This window comes from Pseudophryne corroboree, chromosome 2 (assembly GCF_028390025.1).
Source record: "Pseudophryne corroboree isolate aPseCor3 chromosome 2, aPseCor3.hap2, whole genome shotgun sequence".
NCBI classification, from domain to species: domain Eukaryota; kingdom Metazoa; phylum Chordata; class Amphibia; order Anura; family Myobatrachidae; genus Pseudophryne; species Pseudophryne corroboree.
This window is the reverse complement of record NC_086445.1, coordinates 84,739,647-84,758,712: the sequence shown is the minus strand read 5'-3', so window position 1 is coordinate 84,758,712 and position 19,066 is coordinate 84,739,647. Positions and strand designations below refer to the sequence as shown.

The following is a 19,066-nucleotide window of genomic DNA, read 5'->3' as shown; positions in this document are numbered from 1 at the left end:
CATTGCGCCTCTTTTTTTCTTTGCGTCATGTGCTGTTTGGGGAGGGTTTTTTGGAAGGGACATCCTGCGTGACACTGCAGTGCCACTCCTAGATGGGCCCGGTGTTTGTGTCGGCCACTAGGGTCGCTTATCTTACTCACACAGCTACCTCATTGCGCCTCTTTTTTTCTTTGCGTCATGTGCTGTTTGGGGAGGGTTTTTTGGAAGGGACATCCTGCGTGACACTGCAGTGCCACTCCTAGATGGGCCCGGTGTTTGTGTCGGCCACTAGGGTCGCTTATCTTACTCACACAGCTACCTCATTGCGCCTCTTTTTTCTTTGCGTCATGTGCTGTTTGGGGAGGGTTTTTTGGAAGGGACATCCTGCGTGACACTGCAGTGCCACTCCTAGATGGGCCCGGTGTTTGTGTCGGCCACTAGGGTCGCTTATCTTACTCACACAGCTACCTCATTGCGCCTCTTTTTTTCTTTGCGTCATGTGCTGTTTGGGGGAGGGTTTTTGGAAGGGACTTTCCTGCGTGACACTGCAGTGCCACTCCTAGATGGGCCCGGTGTTTGTGTCGGCCACTAGGGTCGCTTATCTTACTCACACAGCTACCTCATTGCGCCTCTTTTTTTCTTTGCGTCATGTGCTGTTTGGGGAGGGTTTTTTGGAAGGGACATCCTGCGTGACACTGCAGTGCCACTCCTTGATGGGCCCGGTGTTTGTGTCGGCCACTAGGGTCGCTTATCTTACTCACACAGCTACCTCATTGCGCCTCTTTTTTTCTTTGCGTCATGTGCTGTTTGGGGAGGGTTTTTTGGAAGGGACATCCTGCGTGACACTGCAGTGCCACTCCTAGATGGGCCCGGTGTTTGTGTCGGCCACTAGGGTCGCTTATCTTACTCACACAGCTACCTCATTGCGCCTCTTTTTTTCTTTGCGTCATGTGCTGTTTGGGGAGGGTTTTTTGGAAGGGACATCCTGCGTGACACTGCAGTGCCACTCCTAGATGGGCCCGGTGTTTGTGTCGGCCACTAGGGTCGCTTATCTTACTCACACAGCTACCTCATTGCGCCTCTTTTTTTCTTTGCGTCATGTGCTGTTTGGGGAGGGTTTTTTGGAAGGGACATCCTGCGTGACACTGCAGTGCCACTCCTAGATGGGCCCGGTGTTTGTGTCGGCCACTAGGGTCGCTTATCTTACTCACACAGCTACCTCATTGCGCCTCTTTTTTTCTTTGCGTCATGTGCTGTTTGGGGAGGGTTTTTTGGAAGGGACATCCTGCGTGACACTGCAGTGCCACTCCTAGATGGGCCCGGTGTTTGTGTCGGCCACTAGGGTCGCTTATCTTACTCACACAGCTACCTCATTGCGCCTGCTTTTTTTCTTTGCGTCATGTGCTGTTTGGGGAGGGTTTTTTGGAAGGACATCCTGCGTGACACTGCAGTGCCACTCCTAGATGGGCCCAGGTGTTTGTGTCGGCCACTAGGGTCGCTTATCTTACTCACACAGCTACCTCATTGCGCCTCTTTTTTTCTTTGCGTCATGTGCTGTTTGGGGAGGGTTTTTTGGAAGGGACATCCTGCGTGACACTGCAGTGCCACTCCTAGATGGGCCCGGTGTTTGTGTCGGCCACTAGGGTCGCTTATCTTACTCACACAGCTACCTCATTGCGCCTCTTTTTTTCTTTGCGTCATGTGCTGTTTGGGGAGGGTTTTTTGGAAGGGACATCCTGCGTGACACTGCAGTGCCACTCCTAGATGGGCCCGGTGTTTGTGTCGGCCACTAGGGTCGCTTATCTTACTCACACAGCTACCTCATTGCGCCTCTTTTTTCTTTGCGTCATGTGCTGTTTGGGGAGGGTTTTTTGGAAGGGACATCCTGCGTGACACTGCAGTGCCACTCCTAGATGGGCCCGGTGTTTGTGTCGGCCACTAGGGTCGCTTATCTTACTCACACAGCTACCTCATTGCGCCTCTTTTTTTCTTTGCGTCATGTGCTGTTTGGGGAGGGTTTTTTGGAAGGGACATCCTGCGTGACACTGCAGTGCCACTCCTAGATGGGCCCGGTGTTTGTGTCGGCCACTAGGGTCGCTTATCTTACTCACACAGCTACCTCATTGCGCCTCTTTTTTTCTTTGCGTCATGTGCTGTTTGGGGAGGGTTTTTTGGAAGGACCATCCTGCGTGACACTGCAGTGCCACTCCTAGATGGGCCCGGTGTTTGTGTCGGCCACTAGGGTCGCTTATCTTACTCACACAGCTACCTCATTGCGCCTCTTTTTTTCTTTGCGTCATGTGCTGTTTGGGGAGGGTTTTTTGGAAGGGACATCCTGCGTGACACTGCAGTGCCACTCCTAGATGGGCCCGGTGTTTGTGTCGGCCACTAGGGTCGCTTATCTTACTCACACAGCTACCTCATTGCGCCTCTTTTTTTCTTTGCGTCATGTGCTTTTTGGGGAGGGTTTTTTGGAAGGGACATCCTGCGTGACACTGCAGTGCCACTCCTAGATGAGCCCGGTGTTTGTGTCGGCCACTAGGGTCGCTTATCTTACTCACACAGCTACCTCATTGCGCCTCTTTTTTTCTTTGCGTCATGTGCTGTTTGGGGAGGGTTTTTTGGAAGGGACATCCTGCGTGACACTGCAGTGCCACTCCTAGATGGGCCCGGTGTTTGTGTCGGCCACTAGGGTCGCTTATCTTACTCACACAGCTACCTCATTGCGCCTCTTTTTTTCTTTGCGTCATGTGCTGTTTGGGGAGGGTTTTTTGGAAGGGACATCCTGCGTGACACTGCAGTGCCACTCCTAGATGGGCCCGGTGTTTGTGTCGGCCACTAGGGTCGCTTATCTTACTCACACAGCTACCTCATTGCGCCTCTTTTTTTCTTTGCGTCATGTGCTGTTTGGGGAGGGTTTTTTGGAAGGGACATCCTGCGTGACACTGCAGTGCCACTCCTAGATGGGCCCGGTGTTTGTGTCGGCCACTAGGGTCGCTTATCTTACTCACACAGCTACCTCATTGCGCCTCTTTTTTTCTTTGCGTCATGTGCTGTTTGGGGAGGGTTTTTTGGAAGGACCATCCTGCGTGACACTGCAGTGCCACTCCTAGATGGGCCCGGTGTTTGTGTCGGCCACTAGGGTCGCTTATCTTACTCACACAGCTACCTCATTGCGCCTCTTTTTTTCTTTGCGTCATGTGCTGTTTGGGGAGGGTTTTTTGGAAGGGACATCCTGCGTGACACTGCAGTGCCACTCCTAGATGGGCCCGGTGTTTGTGTCGGCCACTAGGGTCGCTTATCTTACTCACACAGCTACCTCATTGCGCCTCTTTTTTTCTTTGCGTCATGTGCTGTTTGGGGAGGGTTTTTTGGAAGGACCATCCTGCGTGACACTGCAGTGCCACTCCTAGATGGGCCCGGTGTTTGTGTCGGCCACTAGGGTCGCTTATCTTACTCACACAGCTACCTCATTGCGCCTCTTTTTTTCTTTGCGTCATGTGCTGTTTGGGGAGGGTTTTTTGGAAGGGACATCCTGCGTGACACTGCAGTGCCACTCCTAGATGGGCCCGGTGTTTGTGTCGGCCACTAGGGTCGCTTATCTTACTCACACAGCTACCTCATTGCGCCTCTTTTTTTCTTTGCGTCATGTGCTGTTTGGGGAGGGTTTTTTGGAAGGGACATCCTGCGTGACACTGCAGTGCCACTCCTAGATGGGCCCGGTGTTTGTGTCGGCCACTAGGGTCGCTTATCTTACTCACACAGCTACCTCATTGCGCCTCTTTTTTTCTTTGCGTCATGTGCTGTTTGGGGAGGGTTTTTTGGAAGGGACATCCTGCGTGACACTGCAGTGCCACTCCTAGATGGGCCCGGTGTTTGTGTCGGCCACTAGGGTCGCTTATCTTACTCACACAGCTACCTCATTGCGCCTCTTTTTTTCTTTGCGTCATGTGCTGTTTGGGGAGGGTTTTTTGGAAGGGACCATCCTGCGTGACACTGCAGTGCCACTCCTAGATGGGCCCGGTGTTTGTGTCGGCCACTAGGGTCGCTTATCTTACTCACACAGCTACCTCATTGCGCCTCTTTTTTTCTTTGCGTCATGTGCTGTTTGGGGAGGGTTTTTTGGAAGGGACCATCCTGCGTGACACTGCAGTGCCACTCCTAGATGGGCCCGGTGTTTGTGTCGGCCACTAGGGTCGCTTATCTTACTCACACAGCTACCTCATTGCGCCTCTTTTTTTCTTTGCGTCATGTGCTGTTTGGGGAGGGTTTTTTGGAAGGGACATCCTGCGTGACACTGCAGTGCCACTCCTAGATGGGCCCGGTGTTTGTGTCGGCCACTAGGGTCGCTTATCTTACTCACACAGCTACCTCATTGCGCCTCTTTTTTTCTTTGCGTCATGTGCTGTTTGGGGAGGGTTTTTTGGAAGGGACATCCTGCGTGACACTGCAGTGCCACTCCTAGATGGGCCCGGTGTTTGTGTCGGCCACTAGGGTCGCTTATCTTACTCACACAGCTACCTCATTGCGCCTCTTTTTTTCTTTGCGTCATGTGCTGTTTGGGGAGGGTTTTTTGGAAGGGACATCCTGCGTGACACTGCAGTGCCACTCCTAGATGGGCCCGGTGTTTGTGTCGGCCACTAGGGTCGCTTATCTTACTCACACAGCTACCTCATTGCGCCTCTTTTTTTCTTTGCGTCATGTGCTGTTTGGGGAGGGTTTTTTGGAAGGGACATCCTGCGTGACACTGCAGTGCCACTCCTAGATGGGCCCGGTGTTTGTGTCGGCCACTAGGGTCGCTTATCTTACTCACACAGCTACCTCATTGCGCCTCTTTTTTTCTTTGCGTCATGTGCTGTTTGGGGAGGGTTTTTTGGAAGGGACATCCTGCGTGACACTGCAGTGCCACTCCTAGATGGGCCCGGTGTTTGTGTCGGCCACTAGGGTCGCTTATCTTACTCACACAGCTACCTCATTGCGCCTCTTTTTTTCTTTGCGTCATGTGCTGTTTGGGGAGGGTTTTTTGGAAGGACCATCCTGCGTGACACTGCAGTGCCACTCCTAGATGGGCCCGGTGTTTGTGTCGGCCACTAGGGTCGCTTATCTTACTCACACAGCTACCTCATTGCGCCTCTTTTTTTCTTTGCGTCATGTGCTGTTTGGGGAGGGTTTTTTGGAAGGGACATCCTGCGTGACACTGCAGTGCCACTCCTAGATGGGCCCGGTGTTTGTGTCGGCCACTAGGGTCGCTTATCTTACTCACACAGCTACCTCATTGCGCCTCTTTTTTTCTTTGCGTCATGTGCTTTTTGGGGAGGGTTTTTTGGAAGGGACATCCTGCGTGACACTGCAGTGCCACTCCTAGATGAGCCCGGTGTTTGTGTCGGCCACTAGGGTCGCTTATCTTACTCACACAGCTACCTCATTGCGCCTCTTTTTTTCTTTGCGTCATGTGCTGTTTGGGGAGGGTTTTTTGGAAGGGACATCCTGCGTGACACTGCAGTGCCACTCCTAGATGGGCCCGGTGTTTGTGTCGGCCACTAGGGTCGCTTATCTTACTCACACAGCTACCTCATTGCGCCTCTTTTTTTCTTTGCGTCATGTGCTGTTTGGGGAGGGTTTTTTGGAAGGGACATCCTGCGTGACACTGCAGTGCCACTCCTAGATGGGCCCGGTGTTTGTGTCGGCCACTAGGGTCGCTTATCTTACTCACACAGCTACCTCATTGCGCCTCTTTTTTTCTTTGCGTCATGTGCTGTTTGGGGAGGGTTTTTTGGAAGGGACATCCTGCGTGACACTGCAGTGCCACTCCTAGATGGGCCCGGTGTTTGTGTCGGCCACTAGGGTCGCTTATCTTACTCACACAGCTACCTCATTGCGCCTCTTTTTTTCTTTGCGTCATGTGCTGTTTGGGGAGGGTTTTTTGGAAGGACCATCCTGCGTGACACTGCAGTGCCACTCCTAGATGGGCCCGGTGTTTGTGTCGGCCACTAGGGTCGCTTATCTTACTCACACAGCTACCTCATTGCGCCTCTTTTTTTCTTTGCGTCATGTGCTGTTTGGGGAGGGTTTTTTGGAAGGGACATCCTGCGTGACACTGCAGTGCCACTCCTAGATGGGCCCGGTGTTTGTGTCGGCCACTAGGGTCGCTTATCTTACTCACACAGCTACCTCATTGCGCCTCTTTTTTTCTTTGCGTCATGTGCTGTTTGGGGAGGGTTTTTTGGAAGGGACATCCTGCGTGACACTGCAGTGCCACTCCTAGATGGGCCCGGTGTTTGTGTCGGCCACTAGGGTCGCTTATCTTACTCACACAGCTACCTCATTGCGCCTCTTTTTTTCTTTGCGTCATGTGCTGTTTGGGGAGGGTTTTTTGGAAGGGACATCCTGCGTGACACTGCAGTGCCACTCCTAGATGGGCCCGGTGTTTGTGTCGGCCAGTAGGGTCGCTTATCTTACTCACACAGCTACCTCATTGCGCCTCTTTTTTTCTTTGCGTCATGTGCTGTTTGGGGAGGGTTTTTTGGAAAGGACATCCTGCGTGACACTGCAGTGCCACTCCTAGATGGGCCCGGTGTTTGTGTCGGCCACTAGGGTCGCTTATCTTACTCACACAGCTACCTCATTGCGCCTCTTTTTTTCTTTGCGTCATGTGCTGTTTGGGGAGGGTTTTTTGGAAGGGACATCCTGCGTGACACTGCAGTGGCACTCCTAGATGGGCCCGGTGTTTGTGTCGGCCACTAGGGTCGCTTATCTTACTCACACAGCTACCTCATTGCGCCTCTTTTTTTCTTTGCGTCATGTGCTGTTTGGGGAGGGTTTTTTGGAAGGACCATCCTGCGTGACACTGCAGTGCCACTCCTAGATGGGCCCAGTGTTTGTGTCGGCCACTAGGGTCGCTTATCTTACTCACACAGCTACCTCATTGCGCCTCTTTTTTTCTTTGCGTCATGTGCTGTTTGGGGAGGGTTTTTTGGAAGGGACATCCTGCGTGACACTGCAGTGCCACTCCTAGATGGGCCCGGTGTTTGTGTCGGCCACTAGGGTCGCTTATCTTACTCACACAGCTACCTCATTGCGCCTCTTTTTTTCTTTGCGTCATGTGCTGTTTGGGGAGGGTTTTTTGGAAGGGACATCCTGCGTGACACTGCAGTGCCACTCCTAGATGGGCCCGGTGTTTGTGTTGGCCACTAGGGTCGCTTATCTTACTCACACAGCTACCTCATTGCGCCTCTTTTTTTCTTTGCGTCATGTGCTGTTTGGGGAGGGTTTTTTGGAAGGGACATCCTGCGTGACACTGCAGTGCCACTCCTAGATGGGCCCGGTGTTTGTGTCGGCCACTAGGGTCGCTTATCTTACTCACACAGCTACCTCATTGCGCCTCTTTTTTTCTTTGCGTCATGTGCTGTTTGGGGAGGGTTTTTTGGAAGGGACATCCTGCGTGACACTGCAGTGCCACTCCTAGATGGGCCCGGTGTTTGTGTCGGCCACTAGGGTCGCTTATCTTACTCACACAGCTACCTCATTGCGCCTCTTTTTTTCTTTGCGTCATGTGCTGTTTGGGGAGGGTTTTTTGGAAGGACCATCCTGCGTGACACTGCAGTGCCACTCCTAGATGGGCCCGGTGTTTGTGTCGGCCACTAGGGTCGCTTATCTTACTCACACAGCTACCTCATTGCGCCTCTTTTTTTCTTTGCGTCATGTGCTGTTTGGGGAGGGTTTTTTGGAAGGGACATCCTGCGTGACACTGCAGTGCCACTCCTAGATGGGCCCGGTGTTTGTGTCGGCCACTAGGGTCGCTTATCTTACTCACACAGCTACCTCATTGCGCCTCTTTTTTTCTTTGCGTCATGTGCTTTTTGGGGAGGGTTTTTTGGAAGGGACATCCTGCGTGACACTGCAGTGCCACTCCTAGATGGGCCCGGTGTTTGTGTCGGCCACTAGGGTCGCTTATCTTACTCACACAGCTACCTCATTGCGCCTCTTTTTTTCTTTGCGTCATGTGCTGTTTGGGGAGGGTTTTTTGGAAGGGACATCCTGCGTGACACTGCAGTGCCACTCCTAGATGGGCCCGGTGTTTGTGTCGGCCACTAGGGTCGCTTATCTTACTCACACAGCTACCTCATTGCGCCTCTTTTTTTCTTTGCGTCATGTGCTGTTTGGGGAGGGTTTTTTGGAAGGGACATCCTGCGTGACACTGCAGTGCCACTCCTAGATGGGCCCGGTGTTTGTGTCGGCCACTAGGGTCGCTTATCTTACTCACACAGCTACCTCATTGCGCCTCTTTTTTTCTTTGCGTCATGTGCTGTTTGGGGAGGGTTTTTTGGAAGGGACATCCTGCGTGACACTGCAGTGCCACTCCTAGATGGGCCCGGTGTTTGTGTCGGCCACTAGGGTCGCTTATCTTACTCACACAGCTACCTCATTGCGCCTCTTTTTTTCTTTGCGTCATGTGCTGTTTGGGGAGGGTTTTTTGGAAGGACCATCCTGCGTGACACTGCAGTGCCACTCCTAGATGGGCCCGGTGTTTGTGTCGGCCACTAGGGTCGCTTATCTTACTCACACAGCTACCTCATTGCGCCTCTTTTTTTCTTTGCGTCATGTGCTGTTTGGGGAGGGTTTTTTGGAAGGGACATCCTGCGTGACACTGCAGTGCCACTCCTAGATGGGCCCGGTGTTTGTGTCAGCCACTAGGGTCGCTTATCTTACTCACACAGCTACCTCATTGCGCCTCTTTTTTTCTTTGCGTCATGTGCTGTTTGGGGAGGGTTTTTTGGAAGGGACATCCTGCGTGACACTGCAGTGCCACTCCTAGATGGGCCCGGTGTTTGTGTCGGCCACTAGGGTCGCTTATCTTACTCACACAGCTACCTCATTGCGCCTCTTTTTTTCTTTGCGTCATGTGCTGTTTGGGGAGGGTTTTTTGGAAGGGACATCCTGCGTGACACTGCAGTGCCACTCCTAGATGGGCCCGGTGTTTGTGTCGGCCACTAGGGTCGCTTAGCTTAGTCATCCAGCGACCTAGGTGCAAATTTTAGGACTAAAAATAATATTGTGAGGTGTGAGGTATTCAGAATAGACTGAAAATGAGTGTAAATTATGGTTTTTGAGGTTAATAATACTTTGGGATCAAAATGACCCCCAAATTCTATGATTTAAGCTGTTTTTTAGTGTTTTTTAAAAAAAAAACACCCGAATCCAAAACACACCCGAATCCGACAAAAAAAATTCGGTGAGGTTTTGCCAAAACGCGGTCGAACCCAAAACACGGCCGCGGAACCGAACCCAAAACCAAAACACAAAACCCGAAAAATTTCCGGCGCTCATCTCTAATAGTTACCCATACTTACCTACATTTTGGCTGCTCTCTGCGGGAGAGAGCAGCCAGGTCAGCTCAGAGGGCGGGCAGGGGATGCTGTGACGTCGTGGAGGGGGTGGGCCGGAGGCGGAAAAAGGGTGGAGCGGGGGCGGGCCATGGTGATGCATCTTTTAAGCCACGCCCCCCGTTCTGTAATGCCGCGATCACCGGCATTACACGGCAGGGGGCGTGGCTATGATGACGCGATTCAGCAAGAATCGCGTCATCAACTGCCCGGACCGCCCACTTTACACACTAAGTGGGCGGACGGGCAGGGGGGACCCCACGAATCGGGAGACTTGCCTGCTCTTCCGGGGGGCCGGGAGGGTCACCCGATTTTCGGGAGCCTCCCGGCCATTCCGGGAGAGTAGGCAAGTATGTAGTTACTAGTTACCATCATTTATTGAAGGGAAACATTTTTTTTTACTTAGTTATTATTTACTAAGAGTTTACTTCCAGCACCTACCGTATAACTAGTAATTATATCTGTAATACAGCAATCACAAAATGTTACTGTGCAGCTGGTGAGTACTCAGTAATAGGGACATTTACAGGGACATACAGTACTCAGTAATAGGGACATTTACAGGGACAAATTGTACAGTACTCAGTAATAGGGACATTTACAGGGACATATTGTACAGTACTCAGTAATAGGGACATTTACAGGGACATACAGTACTCAGTAATAGGGACTTTTATAGGGACATACAGTAATCGGTAATAGGGACATTTACAGGGACATACAGTACTCAGTAATAGGGACATTTACAGGGACATACAGTACTCAGTAATAGGGACATTTACAGGGACACACAGTACTCAGTAATAAGGACATTTACAGGGACATACAGTACTCAGTAATAGGGACATTTACAGGGACATACAGTACTCAGTAATATGGACATTTACAGGGACATACAGTACTCGGTAATAGGGACATTTACAGGGACATACAGTACTCAGTAATAGGGACATTTACAGGGACACACAGTACTCAGTAATAGGGACATTCACAGGGACATACAGTACTCAGTAATAGGGACATTCACAGGGACATACAGTACTCAGTAATAGGGACATTTACAGGGACACACAGTACTCAGTAATAGGGACATTTACAGGGACATACAGTACTCAGTAATAGGGACATTTACAGGGACACACAGGATAAATCTGGAAATTATGGTCAGTTAGTAACTAAGATAATGGGGTGATTAAGCCTGACGTCACATAGGAGTCTAGTTGTGGGGAGGGATATACCTATCACAGTTTAGCTATGGTTAGCAATGGAGTTAGTGTGATAATTACTGTATTAGGCTTAGCCTATGAGATGTGGGTGGGATCAGGGACTGATTGCAGAAGGCTGATCCCTCTTTCCATCTTGATGTTCCTTCAGGTTTACATCGCTCTGCTGCCGCTGATGCCCCATCCGTGTATTATGCTGAGGAGGAGCAGGTTCCTGTGACAGCTCCTCCAGATGACGTATTATATTCGGATGATGACCTGGAACGCGCCTGGGAGAAGAAGGTCCCACATGGTAAGTATGACCCTGCCATTCCTCATTATTGTGGTTCAGGTTTGCTTTATAGCCCCAGTAGCAGCTGATCAGGTTCCCCAGCTCACTCGCACAAGCTGATTCCTCTGCCCAGCATTGGAAGGGTGAAGGCGGGGTCTCCTGGAATAGGGGTAGGCTGCGCTAATGCTGGAATTACAATGGGGGGGGTCTGATCTGTGATTGGATTAGAAAAGGGCAGTTAGTGATGTGCTCGCTATCACGGCGGATGCTATAAAGGCGTTAGAGGTGGCCATGTTACCAGGGAGTAGCACTGAAGCCATTTCCCAGTTACATCACCTGGCTTGGCGGCATGTTGGTATTTGCAGCTTGCTAATTAGAGACTTGGACCGCTGAGCATTAGAGCCTGCTTAGGTACATGTATATGGTATGCGGTGTCTATGAGACGATGAACAGTATTACTTGGGGTTCTTATGGTCAGCCAGCAGGCAGCGTCAGCACGTCAGCTGATTGTGTTTAGCACAGGGGCCTGGATGTGGTTACCATGAGCAGGTGGCAGCCCATGCTGCAGATCTCTCCTACATCATGGTGCAGATGGCATGGAGACACTCCGCCACGGGGAACAATTCCCGTACTTTTCCTACTTTTTCATAAATGTATCATTTTATTTGCATAAATACAAAGTCACAGAGTAACCACAATGATGCGCAGTCTGCAGCGTGGTGCTGGTCACTTGTATCAGACCTCCGCCCACTGGCTTGTTACACAGAGTAGCATCTGAGTCACACACAGCAGCTACCAGCGTCAGTGGCCAGGGCACCTGTGCATTGTCATTATGTCACATTAGTGATATGAGTAAGACACCTAATTGGTGAGTCTATGGTGAGATGCATGGCACGGCAGAGTAGCACAGTGTGCGGCGCTGTAACCGGGGCTTGAAGATAGGCATATGTGGCCACATCTGTAGCTGGCCCAGGATCTCTAGTACATTGACTGCGTATAGAGACTATATACCGCCATGCTGTGTAATTATCCTTAGCTGTGGGGGGATATGCATAAGCTATGGTTAGCAATGGGGTTTGATTGGCAGATTACTGCGTGGGTCTATGAAATGTGGGTGGGTGGGTTTAGAGAATGATTGTGAAAAACTGCTTCATGTTTCCTTTTTATGTTCCTGCAGGTTTAGTTGACGGTTCTGTAGCTGGCAGACGATCGGTGCCAAGGACCAAACCGACCAAGGTTATATCAGCTGGTGAGTATGACTCTACCATTCCTCATTATTGTGGATCAGACTCATTTTCTAGCGTCAGTAGCAGCTCGTCGGGTTCCCCAGTTCCCTCTCACAGGCTGATTCATTTCTTTGCCCAGCATTGGAAGGGTAAGGACAGGGTCTCCTGGAATAGGGGAAGCCTGCGCTGCAGATGGCACAGAGACACTCCGCCATGGGTAGCAATTCCTGGACCTTCCTTTTTCCTAAATGTAGCATTTTATTCTGACCATAGTCGCATACATGGTCACTGACAGTGTAATAGACACTAAGATTAGTCTTAGAAATTGGTACAAAGTCACAGAGTAACCACAATGATGCGCAGTCTGCAGCGGGGTGCTGGTCACTTGTATCAGACCTCCGCCCATTGGCTGGTTACACAGAGTAGTACCTGAGTCGCACACAGCAGCTACCAGCATCAGTGGCCAGGGCACCCATGCATTGTCATTATGTCACATTAGTGATATGAGTAAGACACCTAATTGGTGAGTCTATGGTGAGATGCATGGCACGGCTTAGTAGCACAGTGTGTGGCGCTGTCACCGGGGCTTGAGGATAGGCATATGTGGCCACATCTGTACAGGGCCGTTTCTAGACAATTTGGCTCCCAGCGCGAGATTTCAAAATGCGCCACCCCCCCCCATATAGCCGTAAAAAGAACAGCGCGCGCGCTCCCGACAAGGGTGTGTGGCCTGATTAAAATGGGTGTGGTCTCATTAAAGTGGGCGCAGCCTCATCTGATATCATCACATCCACCACAGGGGGAAAAAAAAAAAAAAAGACCCCTTTTTACACATTACAGCAGGCAAGTGTCCCCATATTACACAGCGCGGCAGGCAGGTGTCCCCATTTTACACAGTACGGTAGGCAGCTATCCCCATTTTACACAGTACGGTAGGCAGGTGTCTCCCCATTTTACACAGTGCGGCAGGCAGGTATCCCCATAGGCAGGTGTCCCCATTTTATACAGTGCGGCAGGCAACCCCATATAACCCCATATGCAGGTGTCCCCATTTTATACAGTGCGGCAGGCAACCCCATATGCAGGTGTCCCCATTTTATACAGTGCAGCAGGCAACCCCATATGCAGGTGTCCCCATTTTATACAGTGCAGCAGGCAACCCCATATGCAGGTGTCCCCATTTTATACAGTGCGGCAGGCAACCCCATATGCAGGTGTCCCCATTTTATACAGTGCAGCAGGCAACCCCATATGCAGGTGTCCCCATTTTATACAGTGCAGCAGGCAACCCCATATGCAGGTGTCCCCATTTTATACAGTGCAGCAGGCAACCCCATATGCAGGTGTCCCCATTTTATACAGTGCAGCAGGCAACCCCATATGCAGGTGTCCCCATTTTATACAGTGCAGCAGGCAACCCCATATGCAGGTGTCCCCATTTTATACAGTGCAGCAGGCAACCCCATATGCAGGTGTCCCCATTTTATACAGTGCAGCAGGCAACCCCATATGCAGGTGTCCCCATTTTATACAGTGCGGCAGGCAGGTATCCCCATAGGCAGTTGTCCCCATTTTACACAGGGCGGCAGGCAGGTTTCAAGTGGGGGGGAAGGAAGAGGGAGAAAGAGAGAGAGGATACTTACATCTTCCGCTCTTCGGTCCCGCCGCCTCGCGCCGGCCGCCTCCTCTCCTCAGAGCCGGCCCTAACCAATATGATGCCCTAGGCAAAATGTTGGCTGGTGCCCCCTAGCACCACCGCTGGTTCCGCCTCTGACCTTGCACCTCTTTCCCACCACCATCACCCCTCACCCGTAGCAGTCCTTATTTTGGTATTTGTACCCCCTATATTTTAAATAGGAACAGTTCGCACATTTGGCACACAGCCCAAAAAGGGGTGTGTTTTTGCTGGCAAGGGGCATGGCCATACAATAGTAACCCCAATTCCAATTACGCCACACAGTACTGCAACTTTATTCACATTTGATCATGCGATAGTGTCCATAATTCATATTACATCCCACAGTACTATTACTTTACCTTATAAACATTACTCCTCACAGTAGAGCCCCTTATTCACATTACATCACACTGAATTGCTCCTTATTCACATTACACCACACCCTATTGCTCTTTATTCATATTAGACGACACCGTAGTGCCCTTTCTATACGCAACACCACATAGGAGAGCACCTTATACACATAATGCCACACAGTAATACATTTATACACATAATTCCACTCAGTAATGCCCCTTTATTTATTAATGCTCTTTTACACATAATGTCCCTTATATATATGCTGCACATTATTAATTCCCTTATACACATAATGACACACATAGTGCCCCCTACACATTTTCTGCACATTATTAGTGCCCCTATACACATAATGACACACATACAGTAGTACCCGGTTACACATATGCCGCACATTATTAATACCCTTATACACATAATGACACACATAGTGCCCCTTACACATATGTTGCACATTATTAATGCATTTTTACATGGCACACATAATGCTCCTTACAAATATTCTGAACACTACTGCACAACCAACCCACTCACATGCACACAGCACTCACACTGCCACTAACACTGTGACCTCTGCCTCTGCTTGGATACAGATGTGTCCTCATAAATCTTGCCTCAATGCTAACGTTGGGCACCTTTTTTTATGAAAATGCATCTTATTTGCATTGCTATGTGGCTAGGATGCACAAGCAACTTCTGCTGATTAAAATGATATGTAGCATGCCTATATACTGTGTGAGACTGTGGCTGTATCTGCATAAGAAATGCTACACACAGAATATAGGCATGCTGCATATCATTTTAATCAGCAGAAGCTGCTGATGCCCCTGGGCATATCAAATGCCCTAGGCAATTGCCTAGTTTGCCTATACCTATGGCCGGCTCTGCCTCTCCTCCTTCCATGCGTATCTCCTCTCCCCGAGCGCTCCTGCTCGGGGGGCGGAGTTTCGCGGAATGACGCGTTTGCGTCGTGACGTTCATTCCGCGAAACTCCGCCCCCCGAGCAGGAGCGCTCGGGGAGAGGAGATAAGAGTCACAAAGTGCCGCGGCGGGCGCCCCGTGCGGTTGCACGGCTCGCCCGCCGCTAGAAACGGCACTGCATCTGTAGCTGGCCCAGAATCTCTAGTACATGGACTGCGTATAGAGACTATATACCGCCATGCTGTCGAATTATCCCTATTACCAATACTAACAATGATAAGGAAGCAGCTCTATGTTCTATTTCTCTGACGTCCTAGTGGATGCTGGGAACTCCGTAAGGACCATGGGGAATAGACGGGCTCCACAGGAGACTGGGGCCCTCATTCCGAGTTGATCGCTCGCAAGGCGAATTTAGCAGAGTTGCTCACGCTAAGCCTACGCCTACTGGGAGTGTATCTTAGCTTCTTAAAATTGCGACCGATGTATTCGCAATATTGCGATTACAAACTACTTAGCAGTTTCAGAGTAGCTTCAGACTTACTCGGCATCTGCGTTCAGTTCAGTGCTTGTCGTTCCTGGTTTGACGTCATAAACACACCCAGCGTTCGCCCAGACACTCCCCCGTTTCTCCGGCCACTCCTGCGTTTTTTCCGGAAACGGTAGCGTTTTTATCCACACGCCCATAAAACGGCCTGTTTCCGCCCAGTAACACCCATTTCCTGTCAATCACACTACGTTCGCCAGAGCGAAGAAAAAGCCGTGAGTAAAAATACTATCTTCATTGTAAAATTACTTGGCGCAGTCGCAGTGCGAATATTGCGCATGCGTACTAAGCGGAATTTCACTGCGATGCGAAGAAAATTACCGAGCGAACGACTCGGAATGAGGGCCTGGGCACTCTAAGAAAGAATTAGGACTACTGGTGTGCACTGGCTCCTCCCTCTATGCCCCTCCTCCAGACCTCAGTTAGAATCTGTGCCCGGCTCGAGCTGGTTGCACACTAGGGGCTCTCCTGAGCTTCTAGTAAAGAAAGTATTTATTAGGTTTTTTATTTTCAGTGAGATCTGCTGGCAACAGACTCACTGCTACGAGGGACTTAGGGGAGAGAAGCGAACCTACCTGCTTGCATCTAGCTTGGACTTCTAGGCTACTGGACACCATTAGCTCCAGAGGGATCGAACACAGGCCCAGCCTCGGTCGTCCGTTCCCGGAGCCGCGCCGCCGCCCCCCTTGCAGAGCCAGAAGCAAGAAGAACGTCCTGGAAATCAGCGGCTGAAGACTCCGGTCTTCATTAAGGTAGCGCACAGCACTTCAGCTGTGCGCCATTGCTCCCTATGCACACCACATACTCCGGTCACTGATGGGTGCAGGGCGCTGGGGGGGGCGCCCAGGGCTGCAATTAGAGTACCTTAAATTGGTAAAACAACACATAATATAGTCTAATAAACTATATATGTGTAAAAATCCCCTGCCATAATATTAATAAAAGAGCGGGAGAAGCCCACCGAAAAAGGGGCGGGGCTATCTCCCTCAGCACACTGGCGCCATTTCCTCTTCACAGCTCCGCTGGAAGACAGCTCCCCAGGCTCTCCCCTGCAGTTTCCAGGCTCAAAGGGTAAAAAAGAGAGGGGGGGCACTAAATTTAGGCGCAAAACTGTATTGTATAGCTGCTATAGGGAAAATCACTTTGTGTAATGTAAATCCCTGTTTATATAGCGCTGTGGTGTGTGCTGGCATACTCTCTCTCTGTCTCCCCAAAGGACTTTGTGGGGTCCTGTCCTCAGTCAGAGCATTCCCTGTGTGTGTGCGGTGTGTCGGTACGGCTGTGTCGACATGTTTGATGAGGAGGCTTATGTGGAGGCGGAGCAGGTGCCGATAAATGTGATGTCACCCCTTGCGGGGTCGACACCAGAGTGGATGGATATGTGGAAGGTATTAACCGACAGTGTCAACTCCTTACATAAAAGGTTCGATGACATAACAGCTGTGGGACAGCCAGCTTCTCAGCCAGTGCCTGCCCAGGCGTCTCAAAGGCCATCAGGGGCTCAAAAACGCCCGCTACCTCAGATGGCAGACACAGATGTCGACACGGAGTCTGACTCCAGTGTCGACGACGACGAGACTAATGTACATTCCACTAGGGCCATCCGTTGCATGATTACGGCAATGAAAAATGTGTTGCACATTTCTGACATTAACCCAGGTACCACTAAAAAGGGTATTATGTTTGGGGAGAAAAAGCAACCAGTGGTTTTTCCCCCATCAGATGAGTTAAATGAAGTGTGTGAAGAAGCGTGGGCTTCCCCTGATAAAAAACTAGTGATTTCTAAAAAGTTACTAATGGCGTACCCTTTCCCGCCAGAGGACAGGGTACGTTGGGAGACATCCCCGAGGGTGGATAAAGCGCTCACACGCTTGTCAAAAAAGGTGGCACTACCGTCTCAGGATACGGCCGCCTTAAAGGAGCCTGCGGATAGAAAGCAGGAGGCTATCCTGAAGTCTGTATATACACACTCGGGTACTATACTGAGACCTGCTATTGCTTCAGCATGGATGTGCAGTGCTGCAGCAGCGTGGTCTGATTCCCTGTCGGATAACATTGATTCCCTTGACAGGGACACTATATTGCTAACCATAGAGCATATTAAAGACGTAGTCTTATATATGAGAGATGCACAGAGGGATATTTGCCGGCTGGCATCTAGAATAAATGCAACGTCCATTTCTGCCAGGAGAGTATTATGGACTCGGCAGTGGACAGGTGATGCGGATTCTAAAAGGCACATGGAGGTTTTGCCTTACAAGGGTGAGGAATTGTTTGGGGATGGTCTCTCGGACCTCGTTTCCACAGCGACAGCTGGGAAGTCGACATTTTTACCTCAGGTTCCCTCACAGCCTAAGAAAGCACCGTATTATCAGGTACAGTCCTTTCGGCCCCAGAAAGGCAAGCGGGTTAAAGGCGCGTCCTTTCTGCCCAGAGGCAGGGGTAGAGGGAAAAAGCTGCACCATACAGCCAGTTCCCAAGAACAAAAATCCTCCCCTGCTTCCACTAAATCCACCGCATGACGCTGGGGCTCCACTGGTGGAGCCAGGTGCGGTGGGGGCCCATCTCCGGAACTTCAGCGACCGGTCGGTTCGCTCACAGGTGGATCCCTGGGTTCTACAAGTGGTATCTCAGGGATACAAGCTGGAATTCGAGATGTCTCCCCCTCGCCGTTACCTCAAATCAGCCTTGCCAGCTACTCCCCCGGACAGGGAGGTAGTGCTGGCAGCAATTCACAAGCTGTACCTCCAGCAGGTGATAATAAAAGTTCCCCTCCTTCAACAGGGACGGGGTTACTATTCCACAATGTTTGTGGTACAGAAACCAGACGGTTCGGTGAGACCCATTCTAAATTTTAAATCCTTGAACACTTATATAAGGAGGTTCAAGTTCAAAATGGAATCGCTCAGGGCGGTTATTGCAAGCCTTGAAAAAGGGGATTACATGGTATCACTGGACATCAAGGATGCTTACCTGCATGTCCCCATTTACCCACCTCACCAGGTGTACCTCAGTTTTGTGGTACAAGACTGCCATTACCAATTCCAGACGTTGCCGTTTGGTCTGTCCACGGCACCGAGGGTATTTACCAAGGTAATGGCCGAAATGATGATACTCCTTCGAAAGAAGGGAGTTATAATTATCCCATACTTGGACGATCTCCTTATAAAGGCGAGGTCCAGGGAGCAGTTGTTGGTCGGAGTAGCACTATCTCAGGAAGTGCTACAACAGCACGGCTGGATTCTGAATATTCCAAAGTCGCAGCTGGTTCCTACGACGCGTCTGCTGTTTCTGGGTATGATTCTGGACACAGAACAGAAGAAGGTGTTTCTCCCGGAGGAGAAGGCCAAGGAGTTGTCATCTCTGGTCAGAGACCTCCTGAAACCAAAACAGGTGTCGGTGCATCACTGCACGCGAGTCCTGGGAAAGATGGTAGCTTCTTACGAGGCAGATTCCATGCACGGATCTTTCAGTGGGATCT

General features: G+C 50.6%; 1 protein-coding gene across 1 annotated transcript in view; it reads left to right on the top strand.

The window, feature by feature from the left end:
- LOC135050532 (uncharacterized) overlaps positions 1–19,066 on the top strand; it is a 42,000-nt gene that overhangs the window by 17,149 nt on the left and 5,785 nt on the right. The window contains exons 3-4 of the mRNA XM_063957004.1: positions 10,737–10,877; positions 12,034–12,105. Coding sequence (XP_063813074.1) covers positions 10,737–10,877; positions 12,034–12,105 — 213 coding nt within the window. The remainder of the gene's footprint in view (positions 1–10,736; positions 10,878–12,033; positions 12,106–19,066) is intronic.